Raw genomic sequence first — 16,235 nt, 5'->3', positions numbered from 1 at the left:
TCTCATGCTCTACAAAGAGTTTTTGCTGATGCTCAACAATATCTCACTCATTTTAAGAATGTTACAACCTTTTTCCAACCTTTCCAGAGCTCATAACTGCACTCTACACTCTCCTTCACCCCTTCCATGTAGCTTGTCTACTTTTCTCCCACCACTGCCCCTCCTGTTCCCTCCCTCTGTCTCCCTTTTTGTTTCCAAGGCAGCAGAAAACACTAGTAAGCACGAAAACAGGACTTACTTGTATCAACCTACCGGGCGGACACTGAGACACGAGCCAGTTTGGCAAATGCCTCGCAGCAGTCTAAAAATGTTCCACATTTGATACAACGGTTAAAGTGAACATGTGGAAAGAGCTTAATTGACATTGAAAGCTTGGTGGATTTTCCTTTTTCCCTCCACTGGATCTAAGAATACTGAGTGCGTAGAGCAGAGCAGCCGGGACAGGAAACTGGCTAACATGAAGTCATTTGACATTCTCGTGAGGTAAAGTACAAACTAAGATGCGTGTTACATAACCTCTGCAAGACTTTCCATGTTCTGTTATTGTCAGAGCACTACTTCAGCTACTCTTAAGCTACATTTGAGATAATTCTGCCACAGTGCCCAGTCTTGTATCCTGGAAAACAGAGTATAATGTTCCTATTAATAAAAAAAAATGTTGAAAGAAAAATAGTGGGCATACACACCAAGACACATAAATGGTTTCATTCCCTGTGACCAGCAAACATGTCTTCTCTTCCTGGTTAAACATGGTCGGCTGCACTGTGAGGGATGCGCTGGCGCTCACTATTGGTCGAGCTCTAATCGAAGACACAGAATAAGAATAAAAAGAATGCCCTATTTGTTTGACATTGAACTGAAAAGTACTTAAACAAACCTGTACAGCACAGCTTTATCTATCCCAAAGGCACCAACAATCAGATCTGCGAGAGGAGACAGTGAGTTAAATGAGGAAATGAATAATAAAATGAATAATGAGGAAAACGCTACAGTGTAATTAGATTTTCTGCAGTACCTGGGTATCCATTTTGGTCCAGGTCTCTGTCGCCTCGCAGAGCAAAGCCGAAACTAGCTGGGAAAGAGCTGGAAGCCCATTGGCCAGAGAGGGTCTGAGTCGGAGCATCCTTCAGCCCTCCAGCGTGACCGTTATAAATAAAAACCAACCCCTGCTGGTCGTCTCCTCCGTAGGGACAGCCGATAGCCATGTCTGATTGTAAATAGCAACAACACACTGTGTAAAAAATCTCTCACATATGCATACTGAATTACAGGACATGCAGAGCAGCTCACAGTGTGTGTAGCACAATGGGATCAAGTTTCTTGATTAACATAATTGTAGGGAACCACTGTTATGGACCAGCATAGTATACAGAATTTACAGATTGGTTTCTGTGGAATGATGGTTGATGTTGACTGAATTCTTAGTGAGTAAAACGCAAATTCTGCCGTTAGATCAGTTCCCAGGCTTTATTTCACATTTGGAAAAGCGCCTGAGGTTGTTTAAACCAGTGTTGAAACATCAAATCAGGGAAAACATGAGGATATTAATGTTTTTGCTGTTCCTGAGCCAGAAATGTATGAATTTGCTTTATATCATTGTCAGTCAGAATGAGTTTTACTTCGCTATGCTGCACTTTACTACCCTTTTAAATCCCTTTTGATAGCATGAAACAACTAATGACAAACAAATTCATCAGAAAAAGGGACATTTGAACAAACATCAATGTGGTTTAAAAATATGTATATGAAATATAATATTAAAAATACTTAATATGAAATATATGGACCTATCTTTTTGGAGGAATCCCATCATTTTTCTCTCCACTCAGTCTATATTTAGTACACACTCTACGGAGCACATTTACCATTGAATCCATCCTGATTGAGGTCGCCCAGCGGTGCCAGAGAGGTACCGAACCGGCTGAAGGCCTGCGTACCCAGCAAGTGGGACTGGCTCGGCTCCAGCTGCAGAGGACCCCTCTGGAGGTAAACGTAAACTTTACCCAGCTCCTCCAGGCGCCCGTTAGAGCCTCGACGCATGAACATCGGAGCTCCGACCACCAGGTCATCCAGACTGGGGACAGCAGCAAAGTCAGGAGACAAAAAAAAAAAAAAAAGAGGATCAATAGGAGAGAATAATTATGACATTGTGGGGTAAATAGTCCTATTTGGGAAGTTGCATAAATTTATCCAATTATAGTTGATTTGGCTGATAAACAGTGCACTTTGTGTAAAACCACACTGATCATTAGCTCCTGTGTGTTTGGATTTCTGCTTCAACATTTCCAGAGGGCATAACTGAGGTCTAATTTGTTCTTTTAACCCTTATCACTACATAGTTCTCCACATAAATTACAGTAGTGAAAGACACTCAGACTGCCATTTCACTGTGGCTTTAAACAGCATTCTGGTTGGGAAAAAAAAATCATCTTATTCCACACTGTGTGTACAGTACACTGAGTCATCAAGTTGGAACAGGTTAAATCTGAATCTCACATCATGACTGAAACTGAGGAAAGTACAGAGGACAGTTGAGTCATTAGGGAAAGTGAGTATTTTTTGGAGAAAGATGTGGGTGTTATAATAATCAAAGCGACTAAAAATACGTGTTCCTTTAATCTTACTGATACCAGATTAACAGCAATAAAATATATATAATACAGATTAAATCAGAGAGTGATAAACAGTCACTTTTAAGGGCGCTCTTGACATTTTAGAAGCTAAAAAGGTGCACGTCATGATACTGCCAGGGTTGAGGAAATGAAACTGGCCAAGAAGAACTTTACACAGAGAGAAACTAAACACAGAAGAGGAAGGACATTGAATCAATGTGGGAAATGTCCAAGAAGTCACACTATTGACCTCTGTTTCAATGAGCTCAACCCACACTTTTAGTTTCTTGTTTTAGCCTCTGCTCCTCTGTCTACCATTTTCATCTCCCCTTCACTATTTTTTACCACCATATGAGTCACCGTGACTCCATCCACTTACCCGTCCTTGTTGATGTCGGTGGCTGCCACTGCGTAGCCAAAGTAGGACCCCATCTGGAACACATTACAAACAAGACCCAGTTAGCCTGTAATCACACCACAGCACACAGATCCCTTTCTTTCCTTTAATTTTCTCCCTCCATGTCCTTTTTATCTTTTGCACCCTCCTCCTCCAACCCCAGAAGCTTTCCTCTTCAATCTCTCAATCCCCCGGGGTCTCCTCTTCTCCCCTTTTTCCTGGAGCTCAGTGTTAGAGCTTCTGTAAGCTCCAGCTGAGGTAGGGGGTCCGAGGATTGGGACTTGAACTCTTTTAAAACTCGCTCGTGGGGCTTGGGTTTTTCCTGTTTAATTTCATACCACGTATGATAAATTAGGGTCGAGTTACATCCTTGGGTCTCTCTCACTTCCAAGTGATTTGTAGTGTCGCTTTACAGAAGCAGGTCTGGAGACTTTGTGAAAAACAATCTGAATATTAGGTTTGTCTCCTGGTGTCACACATGCAAAATAGCTCATAAATCCAACCGAGGCTCAGGACAAAGTTCAAATCCAACACGATACCTTGGTCACACTGTTTTGCCTTAGACTCACAGAGAAACATGATCAAGACTTCCTGCAGGCCAGAAGGAATGTCCATTGGAGGTGTGTTGAAGTGAAATGAGATCAACAAATGAGAAGAAATTGATGAATTTTCCAAGTCATCGACTGCCTCTAAGATTCCTTCGATTGTTTAGTGAATGTGATGTACTCCAAGGTTTAGCATTGCTCTCCTATAACATGACAAGGACCAGCCTATGGAGATCTGTTAAAATACAGCCAGATCTATTGTTGTATTTTTGTTTTGCTTTTCTGCCCAGTTTTCAAGCTGTCTTAACATTAATCATGCCAATAGTAGTAATACACAAAAATAACTAACCCAGCTCGTCCAGTCAAACAGCACACAGGGAAAGTCGCACTGATGACTGAGGAATGAATTCGAGCATCAAAGGTGGACAAAGTTACTTAAAAACAACTAAAGAACTTCAAATGGCAAACGTAATAAGAGAAAATCTAGAACTGCAGCTTGGGTTCTTGGGTCACCAAATGTCACAGATGGAAATCTGTGTGTCGTCATGCAAAAGACAAAGTGAAAGCTAATGTTGAGTCATTTGGATGAAGAAATGACATCCAAATTTTGAATATAATCAAAAAGCATAAAAACATTCCTTCTACCAAAAGATAATGTGGCTTTTAAATGTACTTAATTGTGCTTGCTAACTCAACAGGAACCACTAAAACGTAATTAAAAGGCAACTTCCAAGCAGTAAAATAGTGCCTCTTGGCCATGTCATTAAAATTTTATCTGAAATAATACTAGATATTGCCTCTGTATAATTTATACAATACATTTATAGAAAAACTATTTTGGTGTATAGAAAATTAAGGCATTGTAATCTTTAGTAATACTATGAAATGGACCCTTTTTTAAAGAAACAACCTCTGAATAAAATAATCAAAAGGGAAATGTCATTATCACATTAACAAACAAAACAAAACAAAACAAAAAAACTACTCCCAAAGAACCAGAGCACAAATGGACCTGCTGCTTTGTCCATCACTGTCTGCTTCCACCAGAGATAACAAAGAGCGCTACCTTGACAGAAACAGAAAGGCAGTTGGGATGTACAGTATGTCACGTCACCAACCTCAGTGCAGAGTGCACACCATGGACTGTTAAGCTAATTAACCTCGTGTCTTGGTTTTCTCCAAGACTCCACTTCATTTAATGACATAAATGACAAACTCTGCGGTTTCATTCACCAAACCAACAGGGCCTCCTGCACAAAGAGCCTCTGGTGTGTTTTTGCAGCTGACTTTGACATCACAGTCCAAGAGCAGCATTCACCCACAGAGAGCAGAGCATCATTTAGCCATGAGCTCACCTCAGATCACTCCCACTACGACCCTACAGTTTACCCAGCGCCCTCCACATGGAGACTGACACCTCTGAGCAGTCACTGATGACTCCCCTCGTTGAAAACACACAAACACAGCCGCACACACACACTCAGATGTATGTTTTCTCATGTGTGCGTGGTCTCATCTTACTCAGTGAGGCTTTAAACAATATTCAGAGGTTTGTTGATATGCTCAAATATGTCTTTCCAGTGTAAATGATGGTGACACATCCACAGTCCTCATTCTGTGTAAAAGTACATTCAAAAGCTAAAATTGAGCTTCAGTAGTCTGACTTAGAATAAACCAGGGCAGTGTCTTTCAGAGGAAACAGTAAATTGTTTCCATCCACCTTCCATGCACATTTTAAATAAAAGCGTGGAAATGGCATTAAAAATATAACAAAAAGCCTATATGTATGGATGGTGGTGTTTAAATTAATGGAAAATTCAACAAAGTTAATAGAAGCACACATAATTTATCATAATATACAAATAGCATGTTCTCCCTTGAAGAGACTAAAGTCATTCCATCACATTACATTCCTTTGTTTTTCTTGGATTTTCTATTAAGGAATTATGTTAAATGTAAATGGAGATGGTCTATGGAAGCCGAAAGATAGAACTTCATTCTGAAAACAAGAACTTTCAAAGAGAGTCACTTTATCTTTCAAAATCAGACTCCTATCAGTTTCAGCTGAACTGCAGAAAGACTGTGGATCACTTACACTGAAATCAACTTGATAAAGACTGAAACAATTGCAGCCTTTCAATATACAATTAACATGTTAGCACTGTTAAATGATATAAAGAAAATCTGTGAAAGCAGCTACAACACATTTTTAATCTGTTATTTATCATGCAGTAGGAAGTTAAATCAGTAAGAGACATTTTCTACAGTTCATGATGCACAGCAGTGATGAGTAAATGTCCCAAAATAAAGCTGGCCGCTAAACTGAGTTTGTGACATTTGTGTTCCAAAATGATTCATGCATGACTTTTATTTTAAGAAATATGACTAAAAACAGAGCTACTGTCTGACACAACATTGCCACTCCCCCCCATTCCAAAAAGCACATGCTGAATTAATACAGGGACAACATGAACACTGTCTTGGTGTCTGAGGTTTCTGGGTTTTATGAGCTGTGCATACAGTAAGCGGGACCTCTGACCCTGGAATAGGCCTCCTCTCCACGGGGCAAATTCCTTCATCTTCAAACCTCCATTGCACATGCCACTTTAAATGTGTACCCACATATGAAAACAGGGGGCCAAGCTCAAGAAAAGACAATCTCCAGCCAGATGTGCACATACCTGCTCCCCTGTTAGGTTCAGCAGAGGCTTCAGATCCCCTCCACTCAGTATGGACACCTACAATGAAACAGACAAGAGTTGTCATTGATTGTTAATGGTGTGTCAAGATCCTAAAATGCATTGTGACATTGGATTATTCAACTAAAGTTCATTCATTTTTAGGAATATTTTTATATTTTGTGGAAATTTTACATTGTACAATTTATGAAATGAAAATGTGGGTGCTCCTTACTAAACCATACAGCATGAGTCCTTTTGGAACTCCTGTGATGAAATCTGTTTAAAAAGAAAAAGAAAAAGAAAGCAAGAGGCATAAACATAATTATCAGATTTCTAAATGTTCCTGCTTCCTGAACGACTAAATAATCCCTTTCCGTTACAACACAAACACGTGTATGTCAGCTCTCTGTACTGTAAATATGACCTTTACCTTCCTCATCATCCCCACTGAATTCACCGCCAGCCACTGAGTAGCCTGCAGAACAGAAGGAGAATGAACCTTGAATGAACTTTGTGCAGCTTCTCCTGGTGCTTCAATACTCTTTACATTCACCACACACCAATATTCTGAAAATATTGTGCAGCAATACACAAAATATGACAGCAATTCAGCAAGAAAACTACAATCAGTCATCGAGATTGGGACACCTCATGAGTTGTGTCATATTTTGTCCTGTAACAGAACCAGAGGAAAGGTTCTCAGACTAAAAATCAACTGCAGATTTAATTTACTGCAATCCAGCTGGTATTTTTTTAGTTGTCTGTGTACAAGGCTGGCAGGATTGTGTTGTCAGAGAGAGCAAATGAAGTATCCTCAGGGGAGCATGCATGCGCTGAGAGAAGTGAGGCCCTGCAGGTTGATAAATTTTGCCCAGATGGTGGCACAAGAGTTTAGGTCAAGGGGTCATTGAAAACAGCCAAATCCTCTGGGGATCACATAAAGCCACAGAAAAATTTCTGAAATCCAATCATAAGTTTGCAAAGAGAACTGTGAAACTCATGCTAGTGCCACATAAAAGGCCAACCCTTCAGAATATAGCCTCTGGGAACCGTGAACCATGATGCTTTGAACCAAGATGAGGAGAAGACTATGGTATATCTAGTGGTAACAGTACAAGAAATGGACAGCAGAACTGATTCGAATTATCCTGCATGCTTCAAGTGTACTTCCTCACCCAGGTAACTGTCATCATAGGTCCCCTGCACCTGTCGGGTCTGAATCTGCCCGTGGACCGACAGCAGGAAGTAAGCAGGATAGTAAGCCTTCACAATCTCCTCTGTAGTGGCTGAGATCAGCTGACCTGCAGGACATGAGGGCAACAAAAGGTCAAGAGACATGTGACTTTTGAACTCCTCATGAAGGATTGATTTCCTGATTCAGCCAAAGGAAAATTCGACAAAAACAATGGAAAACATTTCCTAAAAATCAATGCTGCTCCACATTCCTGTGAGCTCACCTTGCCAGTAAAAGCTGCCTGGTCCTCCAAGCACAACCCTCCCATCCTGAAACACACACAAAACAGTAGCCAGAGCTGAGGAATCTGTGTGTCACCAGTTTATTCGTGATCAAACAAACTCTGCAAGTCTGATGTACACAGCGTAATCTCCACTGCTTACATCAAGCAACACAGAGGAACAGCAAACACTCCGACAAATATTTCTCTTACCTTGGTGAAGTCAGCACTAAATCCCCCCTGACAGTAGCCTTGTCCAGCAGGTCCATGTCTTTCTGCAGAAAGCAGCAGCAAAACACAAGAAACTTCAATAAATTTTCAGTTTTGTGGAAAAAAGCCACACGTTAGCTGTATTAACTTGGTGGTAGCCGTTTATGTCGGACATCACCGCAGTTTTAAATCCCTCCGGAGGTTGGTTATTACTACAGTAGCTCACCTGTTCGGCATGGTGCGTATTCCACAAATGTTTTGAGACCATCTACAGAGAGGTAACATGTTCCTGTAACATCTGCAAAGGGTGTGTCGTGCTCGGTCCTCCAATAATACCTGGGAGCACAAGCCTGGAAAACAAAGGAAGAAGGCTCAATGACCAAGGAAAGAAGTTTTCTAGCTGATAAATGTTAAAAGGTCATAGATCCAACGTCAATTTTCAAATCTTTACAACAAGTCTTTAGGGGGTCAAAAGTGCAAGTCTGCAAGTCACCCTAGTACGCCTGGCCTTACCAGACCTGATAGAAAACCTTCCACGTAGCACAACATTAGTCAACCATTGGGTTCCAGACTCAAATGTTTAATATGCAGAAGTCAATTTTTATTTTTGTAAAAGTTACACATTTTGTTCAAAAATGTCTGCAAAAAATAAAAACCCTCAAACTTTGTCACTATCATCAAGTAGACCCAACCCGCAATCCATGAACAATCTTCAGCTTTTAGAGAGTTACGTCAAAGCCTGAAGGATGTCAATAGTTGCTGCATCATAGTCCAAAGGTAGTATAGGTTATGAAGAGAGTCAAAGAAATACAGAGTGCCAACTGGAGTCAAAACCACTTGTTTGGTAATTTCAAATAGTCAAAGACAAAGAAACTATTTGCCAATTAGCCAGTTATGTGAGGAAAAAAAAATGGAAGGAGGTCATTAGGAATTTAATTCCAGGAACACCCAGAACAGCTTCTTCATTTTCCTTTCTAGAAATCAGTCGTGTGACTTAAATATTCATTCTGCCAAAATTAAATTGGAAAAGGCATTTTCATTTGCCATGAAACACAATCTCTTCTTTCAAAAAAGTCAAATACCATCTCAGGCAAGCTTTTTGAAAAATTAAGGACATTTTTTTCCCAAATGTTGGTGTTTCCATTTTTCTAATGTAAAATTTCAAAAAGTGTATAAAAATATTGATTAAAACAGATGTAGATCTTATATAGATCTTTTCTGCAACAGTCTATTCTAACACGTCGAGCGTCTCCATAAGGTTTTCCAAAACTCAGACATTTTGAACCATCACCTCTGTTATTTGATTCTTTATAACTTGAACTAAAAATTTACACTAACACTTAAATTATAGTGTAATCACACAAACTGACCACCCTTCACATAACAGTTCTTACCAGGATGCTGTCACCATGGGAACGCACAGTAGCTCCAAACCACTGATGGGACTTGAACTCAACCTGAGTGTTCACATCATTTATATTAAAATACCGGTCACCTGTAAAAACAGAAAGGGGAAAGTATAATTAGAGCTGCAAGCAGCATTTTTTTTTTTTTAACAGCTGAAAGATTTATAGTTAGCCACACAATTTAGTTTCTCAGAAAGTTTGACTTGGAAGAAACTTCTGTGATGTCAGGAGGTGCTACTTTAACTCTGATCGCCATGTCATCGGTGTTTGATTTTTGCGCTGTCAGGGCTTCATTTGAGTGTTCCCCACATGTTCTTGGCTTTTTACATGGATATTTTATGGCCATGTTCCCGGGATCTGCAGTCTTAATCCATCCTCCATGCTACGGCAGACATCAAACAGCTCAAAGGGACTTGGGCCTTGTTGTTACTGTAACCCAAACGGCTGTACCTCATTGTCAGGATCTGTTTTAAGAAGAGGCCCGAGCAGTACTGGAGCAGTGATGAGGGTGGGGGTGTGCTAGGAGCATGTGTGTGACTGCCAACGTTTTAATTTTGCAACTTCAGCAGCATTGCACCTCCATGCTTTTCAACGATGTTCTGTTAGAATGATTAATTTGGAAAATTAGGACAGTAAAATGTCCATTTTGATTGCTTTTCCTTCCCCTGAGCCAACCAGGTCAGCCAGAGGGCATTTACATCCTAAGGAATGCTGTAAAAACAAGCTTCTTGATTGGAAAACCTCTTTACATTTAAGTATTAAATAAAAGTTTGTGATCGGACCCTAATTTCTTTCACATGCACGTTTGTCCTCATGCACAAAAAAAAAAAATAGTCATATTCAGCTTCCTTGTAAAGTCATTAAACAAAAGCTGACGCCTTTAACGTGGCTGAATGAGTACACTTGTTTTCAGTCCCTGTTAAAGCACTAAAAAACGTAAATCATACTTAAAATGCGGCTGTAACTATGAGCTTTATGGTGGTATTTTTTTGATATATGCGCCTGCTGTTTGTAGTGGAGTGGTGAGATTAAAGTCTCCTGGCTGGAGCTCAGTAGGCCTGTTTGGTTAGAGGAGTCTGGCCTGTGTCCTCGAACACACCATGAATCCTGAGGTCTGCAATGGGAAATGCAAGACTACTGAATGTAAACGTATGAACATGTGTGTGAACCCAAGTGTGGTTTTATATGCTTTTTTCCTACATGCATCACGTTTCAGAGATAATTTGCGTTTGTAAATATTTTGCATGTGTGTATTTATGTACAGAGTATTTGCACAGGCGCAGCGCTGCGTAAACTGCAGTTTGATATCAGCATGCAGACGCTTGCGATAAGTTTCACCCTGTGATCCTCAAAACGGTGGTCCTTATCGCTTCCTGCGTTTTCTGATGGTGGTGATAATTTTCCCTTTTGGGTCCTTTGGGGTCCTTGTCCCCGTAATGACTCTGCACTAATTAGAGCGAGCTTACAAAACTGGGCTCCGATTCGAGTAGAAAAATCAAAGCTCTGTGAAAACACAGCAAACACAGCCCCGTGCCCCAACATGGAGACGGGTGGAGGAAAGATTCAACCACCATTAAAACTCAGCAACGGCATCAAAGGCTGGTTTCAATCAAAACACAGGAGTCATGGATTAGGAGGGGTAAGATGGCAGGGAGCTGCACTTGTGACCTTCGGGGTCAAGCACATTGGTGCTTAATTAGAGATGGTACCTTTAGTTTCTCATAGCCACTTTTATGGCTGGTTAGAGACAGCTGAGAGTTTACTACACAGTCCGGTCTCGACTGTTTAACAGCACCGTTGGAGAAAGTGACATTTTTATTCCCTGGAACAATCTGTCTCACCAACTACTGCTGTGATTATGATGTAGGGAAAATCGTCTCCCTTGGATTTGGAATATTGAGCTTGATTTGTTTTACATTTTTATCTGGGTCATGAATTCAGATTTAACAAGTAACCCTACCTTTCTTGTCGAAGTTGATAACGTTGCAGTTAGCTTGTCTCCAGGGGCACAAGTACACAGCTCCTCCTTCGGCGATGTCCGGCTGGCTGGTGTTGGCTTTTGGAGCGCCGATCAAAATGCTACAAACCAGAGAGCAGAAAAGAAAACAAAGTCTTACTGGTTGCTGTGAAGAACTGACGTGCATTTCATTTGACCTTTAGTCATTTGAACTGTAATTTTTGAAAATGAATCGGGTGGAAAGGCCAATGTAGAATCAAAGACTGGTTGGATTCTTGATCCTTACAACGTTTAGTAGCATATGCCTTTCATTTGATAAATGCCTTCTTTTCTTTTTTGCTGCATAACCTTACGACTGGTTTCAATATCATCAGCTAACTCGTTTCAAGAAAGCAAATCGGTGTATTTCCCAAATTGTCAAACTGTTCCTTTAATCATACCCAAAATCATGACAAAGAGGACGGCAAACTATGTACTGAAAACAAGTTTAAAAAAAAAACTGAGAAGTAACACTGAGTGCAACCATAAAGGAGGCCTGAGAAGTTGTATCTTCACACGGTTCTGTTTATGGGGGCTTGTAAGGTTGAGCACAACAGTTTCATATGGTAATATAAAGAACATTTAAAGAGCAATTTGCAGTTATTACCAAAGTGACTGTTTTCTTGTAGCTCTGTTACCTTTGGATTTTTTTGTTTTTGTTTTTTTTGGAGCAGATGTAAGGTACAGTTAAAAAAAATACAACATCTGGCATAAATTTATGGTCAACAATGCATTTTCTCATAATATTGCAAGTTACAAGCTGAACTCAAAGCCTGAGTGAGCATTATAATCATGTATTCCCACTCCCCTATTAATGTATACTTAAAAAAAAAAAAGTGTAGCCAGAGATTACTTTCCTAGAAGTCAAAAACATTTTGTATTTTGGTTTCTCAGTGTCTTGTCGTGTGTAATGAGACCCAAGATTATGGAGCATCTTATTTTGGGTGGCAGGTTCAGACTGCTACTATGATGTTCAGTGTCAGAAAACGCAATTATAGTCATAAATTCTGACAAACTACACTTTGGTCCCCAACCAGTCACAGTTTGCCAACCTGTGCAGAGGCGGAGCCAAGCAGTAGACCAGGGTGGCCATTACCACCGCAAACTAAAGTCTGTCTACTCCACATAACCAGCAGTTAAGGTTATCATAGAGCTACACACATACTCCGTTACATACAGTAACTACTATTTTTCCAGTCAGAATTTTTTTTTTGCACAACTATTTCTCCACAGCCATTTTTGTCACAGAGGTGCATTTTAACAGCTTATCCACCTTCCACTCATCCACATACTGTCAAAGAGTTCTGAGCAATCAAAGAACATTTACAATGACTTTTGCAGCAATTCCAAGATCATGTGTGGGCATATGTTTTTATTCTTTGAAGTGTTTATGACTTAGGTTTAGCAGTGGATTACATTGGAGCTCTTCCACAATCTCTTAAACACTGCAGAGATGAAACCTATTTTGAATAACTCTGGAAACGAGTACAAACTGCTGAATAATGAAAAACAGACCCAGAACCTGCAGCCAAAAGAAAGAAACTAAATGGACACCGTTTGATTTCTTAACTAGCAGGGTGTCCTGGGCAGAACAAGGACATTTTTAAGAGTCCATTTTAGAGACTTAAGTGTCTTACTTACACTCATCTCATGCAATCTAAACTGCAATTATCTCATGAGGTTCATTGGCAATAAAAACAAAAACAAAACTTAAGCACCTACTCCAGGTTTAAATCAACTGAAGGTTGCAGCATACTATACTGTAAATGAGTCCTCATGTACTTCTACATGATAATCTTGCCTGCATAGAGCAATGATAAGACATTGCGAGTCATGGTCTTAGTCTGGACGCCCCTTTAAAATTTGTCTGGATCTGCCACTGGACCTAGAAAGCAGATAAGTCCTGGAAACAAGAATGTAAAGAAAAAAATCTGAATGACACTGGTTGACTTGTGTTTGGAAAAGTCTAAAAATCATACAAAGATGACAACCATGGATCCATCTGAGAATTGCACAAAGAAGACAATATTGGTTGTCTATCTTTTAATTTGCAAAGCTGTGCACAGAAGAGGACTTTGCTCCGTTTCTGCTTCTAGTTTCTCTCTTGCCTATCTTTTTGTCTAGACCTCTCAATCTAAGAAGCAGTTTTGCTTGTTGGTGCACTACTAAGTCCAATATTTACTCTCCTTTTAGCTCTCTGTTTGGTCTCTTGGATCAAATCCTTGGCTGCTGAACGCTCCACTGTGTTCACCAACAAGTTGCTAATTTTGTCCATCAGCTGTTTATTGTTAGGCAGGTAGCGTACGATAGGTTTATCACAGGGAAAACAGCCTGCTGCTGCTGGAAACAATACTGATGAGAAAGGTAAAACAGAGCCAAAAGAAATACAGCCAAGTACCACAAAACTAAAACTATTAGCTGCAAGATGCTAAAAAAAAACAACAAAACAAAACAAGGAGGGTTGCAGAGCTAGGTAATAAATCTGAGTTTGCCACTTTCAATCCTTTTTACAAAACACATACTGAGCAGCTTTAATGAGAGCTTTCTGCTAAGTTCCATAAATTGAAACAACCACTATATTTGTAATGAGCCTTTATGAAATCTAACTGCTAAGCGACTTGCAAAAGTGCAATCTTTGTAGCTCTTTTTAGCTTAATGAATAGCAATCATCCTTCTGAATGTAGAGTTTAGTTACAGTTATAGTCTTTGTTTACTGTATCAAGACAAAGAAAGATCATTGTGTTTTTTTGCCTTACAGCGAAGACAGATTATTTCATAAGAGCTGAAACTCTGCAGCTTCACCAAGTACACAAGCCTGTTGCCATCAATGCTCACTTTCTGCATGAAGATTCTTTTAAATATTCCATCACATTTCTCCACAAAGCTTCAGAACATCATATGTGCAGACATAAAGAGTGCAAGACTAGACAAAAAGTGTGTGATTCTGCATATTTTCACCAAACGAGTGTCTGGAAATGAGCGACGGGACACATGAGAGCAGTGCAGTAAAACACATGCTGCAGCTGAATGTTATTTCTGCATTTATTTGCATGGATGCACGTATGAATATTAAGAAAAAATACGCACAAGCATGTACTATAGAGTGCTTTCAAGGTATTCAGGCAGCCCAGCTCGAGAGGCCTGGCTTGGAGCAAATGGCACAACTTAAGACATTGGTGACTGATGACATTAGCAGAGATCAGACAGACTCTGTACTCTCACCATCCCCCAAAACGTCTGGAGAGCACAAGAGGAATATTTACATGGCTGGTTAAGCTTTCCTCATAAACCGTTCACTCCACAGCCACTGAGGGACCAGGGTGCAGGCTTTCTATTGCCCTCTTTCATGTACCTCCTTTCAAATAGGTGCAGGACTTTTAGCCTCCCACCACCTTCTGTGATCTCTGTGGAGCTACAACATATGAGTCAATTTGAAGCACCGGTAAAGAAACCTCAAGAGTCGCCAGTAGACTCCTTAACAACATAATGCGTATGGAGGGGATAATGGGACAATGCTGAGACCTGAAAACAGGATTCCTTTCCTTTAACTCATGTTCAGCAGGAACATCTGTCAACAAGGAAGTGGTTTAGAGGTGCGGTGAGGTCAAAGACGCAACATGTAATTTATACCAACAGATTTATGAGCACCACTATAGTAGTTGTAGATAAATTAACTCTTCATATGCATCATAACTTATTCAAAAACCTGTCCACTACACAAGATTATGCTCCTTTTCTTCATTTTCTCTAAAGTATTTAACAGTTTTTTGACACTACGCCTCTAAAATGATTCCAAGCCTTTTAAGAAAGGACAATGACTTTGGTTGAACTGCTCAAGACTTATAGTCACTATAACGAGTTTAAAAAGGGAACGTGTAGACGTTGCTTTATTTTAAGAGGCACAGGTCAAAAGATGCGGATGTTTCACGATATCTTGGCCTAACACTTTTCACAGTGAGCATAATATATGTTCACAGAAACCAGCAAAGAGCCTGTATCCAAAATAAGTCTGTTCAGGTTTCTCAAGATGTTATCTGGGTTGTTGCACATCTCCAAACCAAATATCTGCTTTACTTTTAACCACCCAAATGTGCTTATTAAACTCATACATATGTTTTCTCTCCTTTTGTCTCAACCAGGAGATCACAAGTGGGTCTCTAATAGAAATACAGAGTAATAATAGAATGGCAAAACAGTCAGGATAATTGTTGGAGTAGTGCAGTGAAGTTGCACTAAAATATAGGCTGCAGGAAATCTTCTTTTCCTGCTGATCTGAGCCTTTGCTCTACACTGATATCTGGAAAGGTAATTTCTCTGCTGGCAGATAAGGACTGCACAAAACCTGACTACTGCTCAATTCTGCCTTTGGTGTCCTTTAGTGTAGAGCTCACAGACAGGTCGGCAAACAGAAGTGCAGTGACATCAGGTCCAAAGATTTCAATAGCCATTAACTATTATGCTCAACATACCACTTCCAAGCTGAGTGAAGGTATGTAGCGTGTTTATAGTGGGAAACCGATGAAATCAGGTGTGTGTTAAAAAGGACCAACCCGTGCTATATTCATGCTAGAGGCTTTGTGGAACCATACATAAACAACTGAATGCAGTCTCTGATAATGCTGGCATGTCGATGATCTACACAGACGATCATTTATCTGATTGTGGTGGGAGATGAAAAGGGACAAAACATTCATTCTTTGGGTTCCATTAATGTCTGTATCAAATTCCACACCATTCTGTACACACATGCTGTGGACTTCTGGAGATATTTCAGCAAATAACAACTAGGTTGAAATCTAACAATGCACGATAAAGCAATTTAGTCGACTTATCTTTTCTACTTTACTTATTGTACACATATGACCTTTGCCCATTTCTAGATAATTAAGCTTGAAAGGTATAGATTTTTTCAGACCACTTTAGATCTTCAAAAT

General features: G+C 40.0%; 1 protein-coding gene across 1 annotated transcript in view; it reads right to left on the bottom strand.

The window, feature by feature from the left end:
- The window catches only part of LOC110951273 (integrin alpha-5-like), a 53,347-nt gene that overhangs the window by 30,736 nt on the left and 6,376 nt on the right, over window positions 1-16,235 (bottom strand). The window contains exons 2-15 of the mRNA XM_022194247.2: window positions 11,266-11,384; window positions 9,294-9,394; window positions 8,126-8,249; window positions 7,903-7,964; window positions 7,693-7,738; window positions 7,411-7,536; window positions 6,666-6,710; window positions 6,468-6,511; window positions 6,236-6,292; window positions 2,992-3,044; window positions 1,866-2,074; window positions 1,016-1,207; window positions 878-923; window positions 687-800 (exon numbers count right to left, since the gene is read on the bottom strand). Coding sequence (XP_022049939.1) covers window positions 687-800; window positions 878-923; window positions 1,016-1,207; window positions 1,866-2,074; window positions 2,992-3,044; window positions 6,236-6,292; window positions 6,468-6,511; window positions 6,666-6,710; window positions 7,411-7,536; window positions 7,693-7,738; window positions 7,903-7,964; window positions 8,126-8,249; window positions 9,294-9,394; window positions 11,266-11,384 — 1,338 coding nt within the window. The remainder of the gene's footprint in view (window positions 1-686; window positions 801-877; window positions 924-1,015; window positions 1,208-1,865; window positions 2,075-2,991; window positions 3,045-6,235; window positions 6,293-6,467; window positions 6,512-6,665; window positions 6,711-7,410; window positions 7,537-7,692; window positions 7,739-7,902; window positions 7,965-8,125; window positions 8,250-9,293; window positions 9,395-11,265; window positions 11,385-16,235) is intronic.

This window comes from Acanthochromis polyacanthus, chromosome 5, assembly GCF_021347895.1.
Source record: "Acanthochromis polyacanthus isolate Apoly-LR-REF ecotype Palm Island chromosome 5, KAUST_Apoly_ChrSc, whole genome shotgun sequence".
Lineage (NCBI taxonomy): Eukaryota > Metazoa > Chordata > Actinopteri > Pomacentridae > Acanthochromis > Acanthochromis polyacanthus.
Note: the sequence above shows the minus strand (reverse complement) of the source record. Positions and strands in the feature narration are given on the sequence as shown.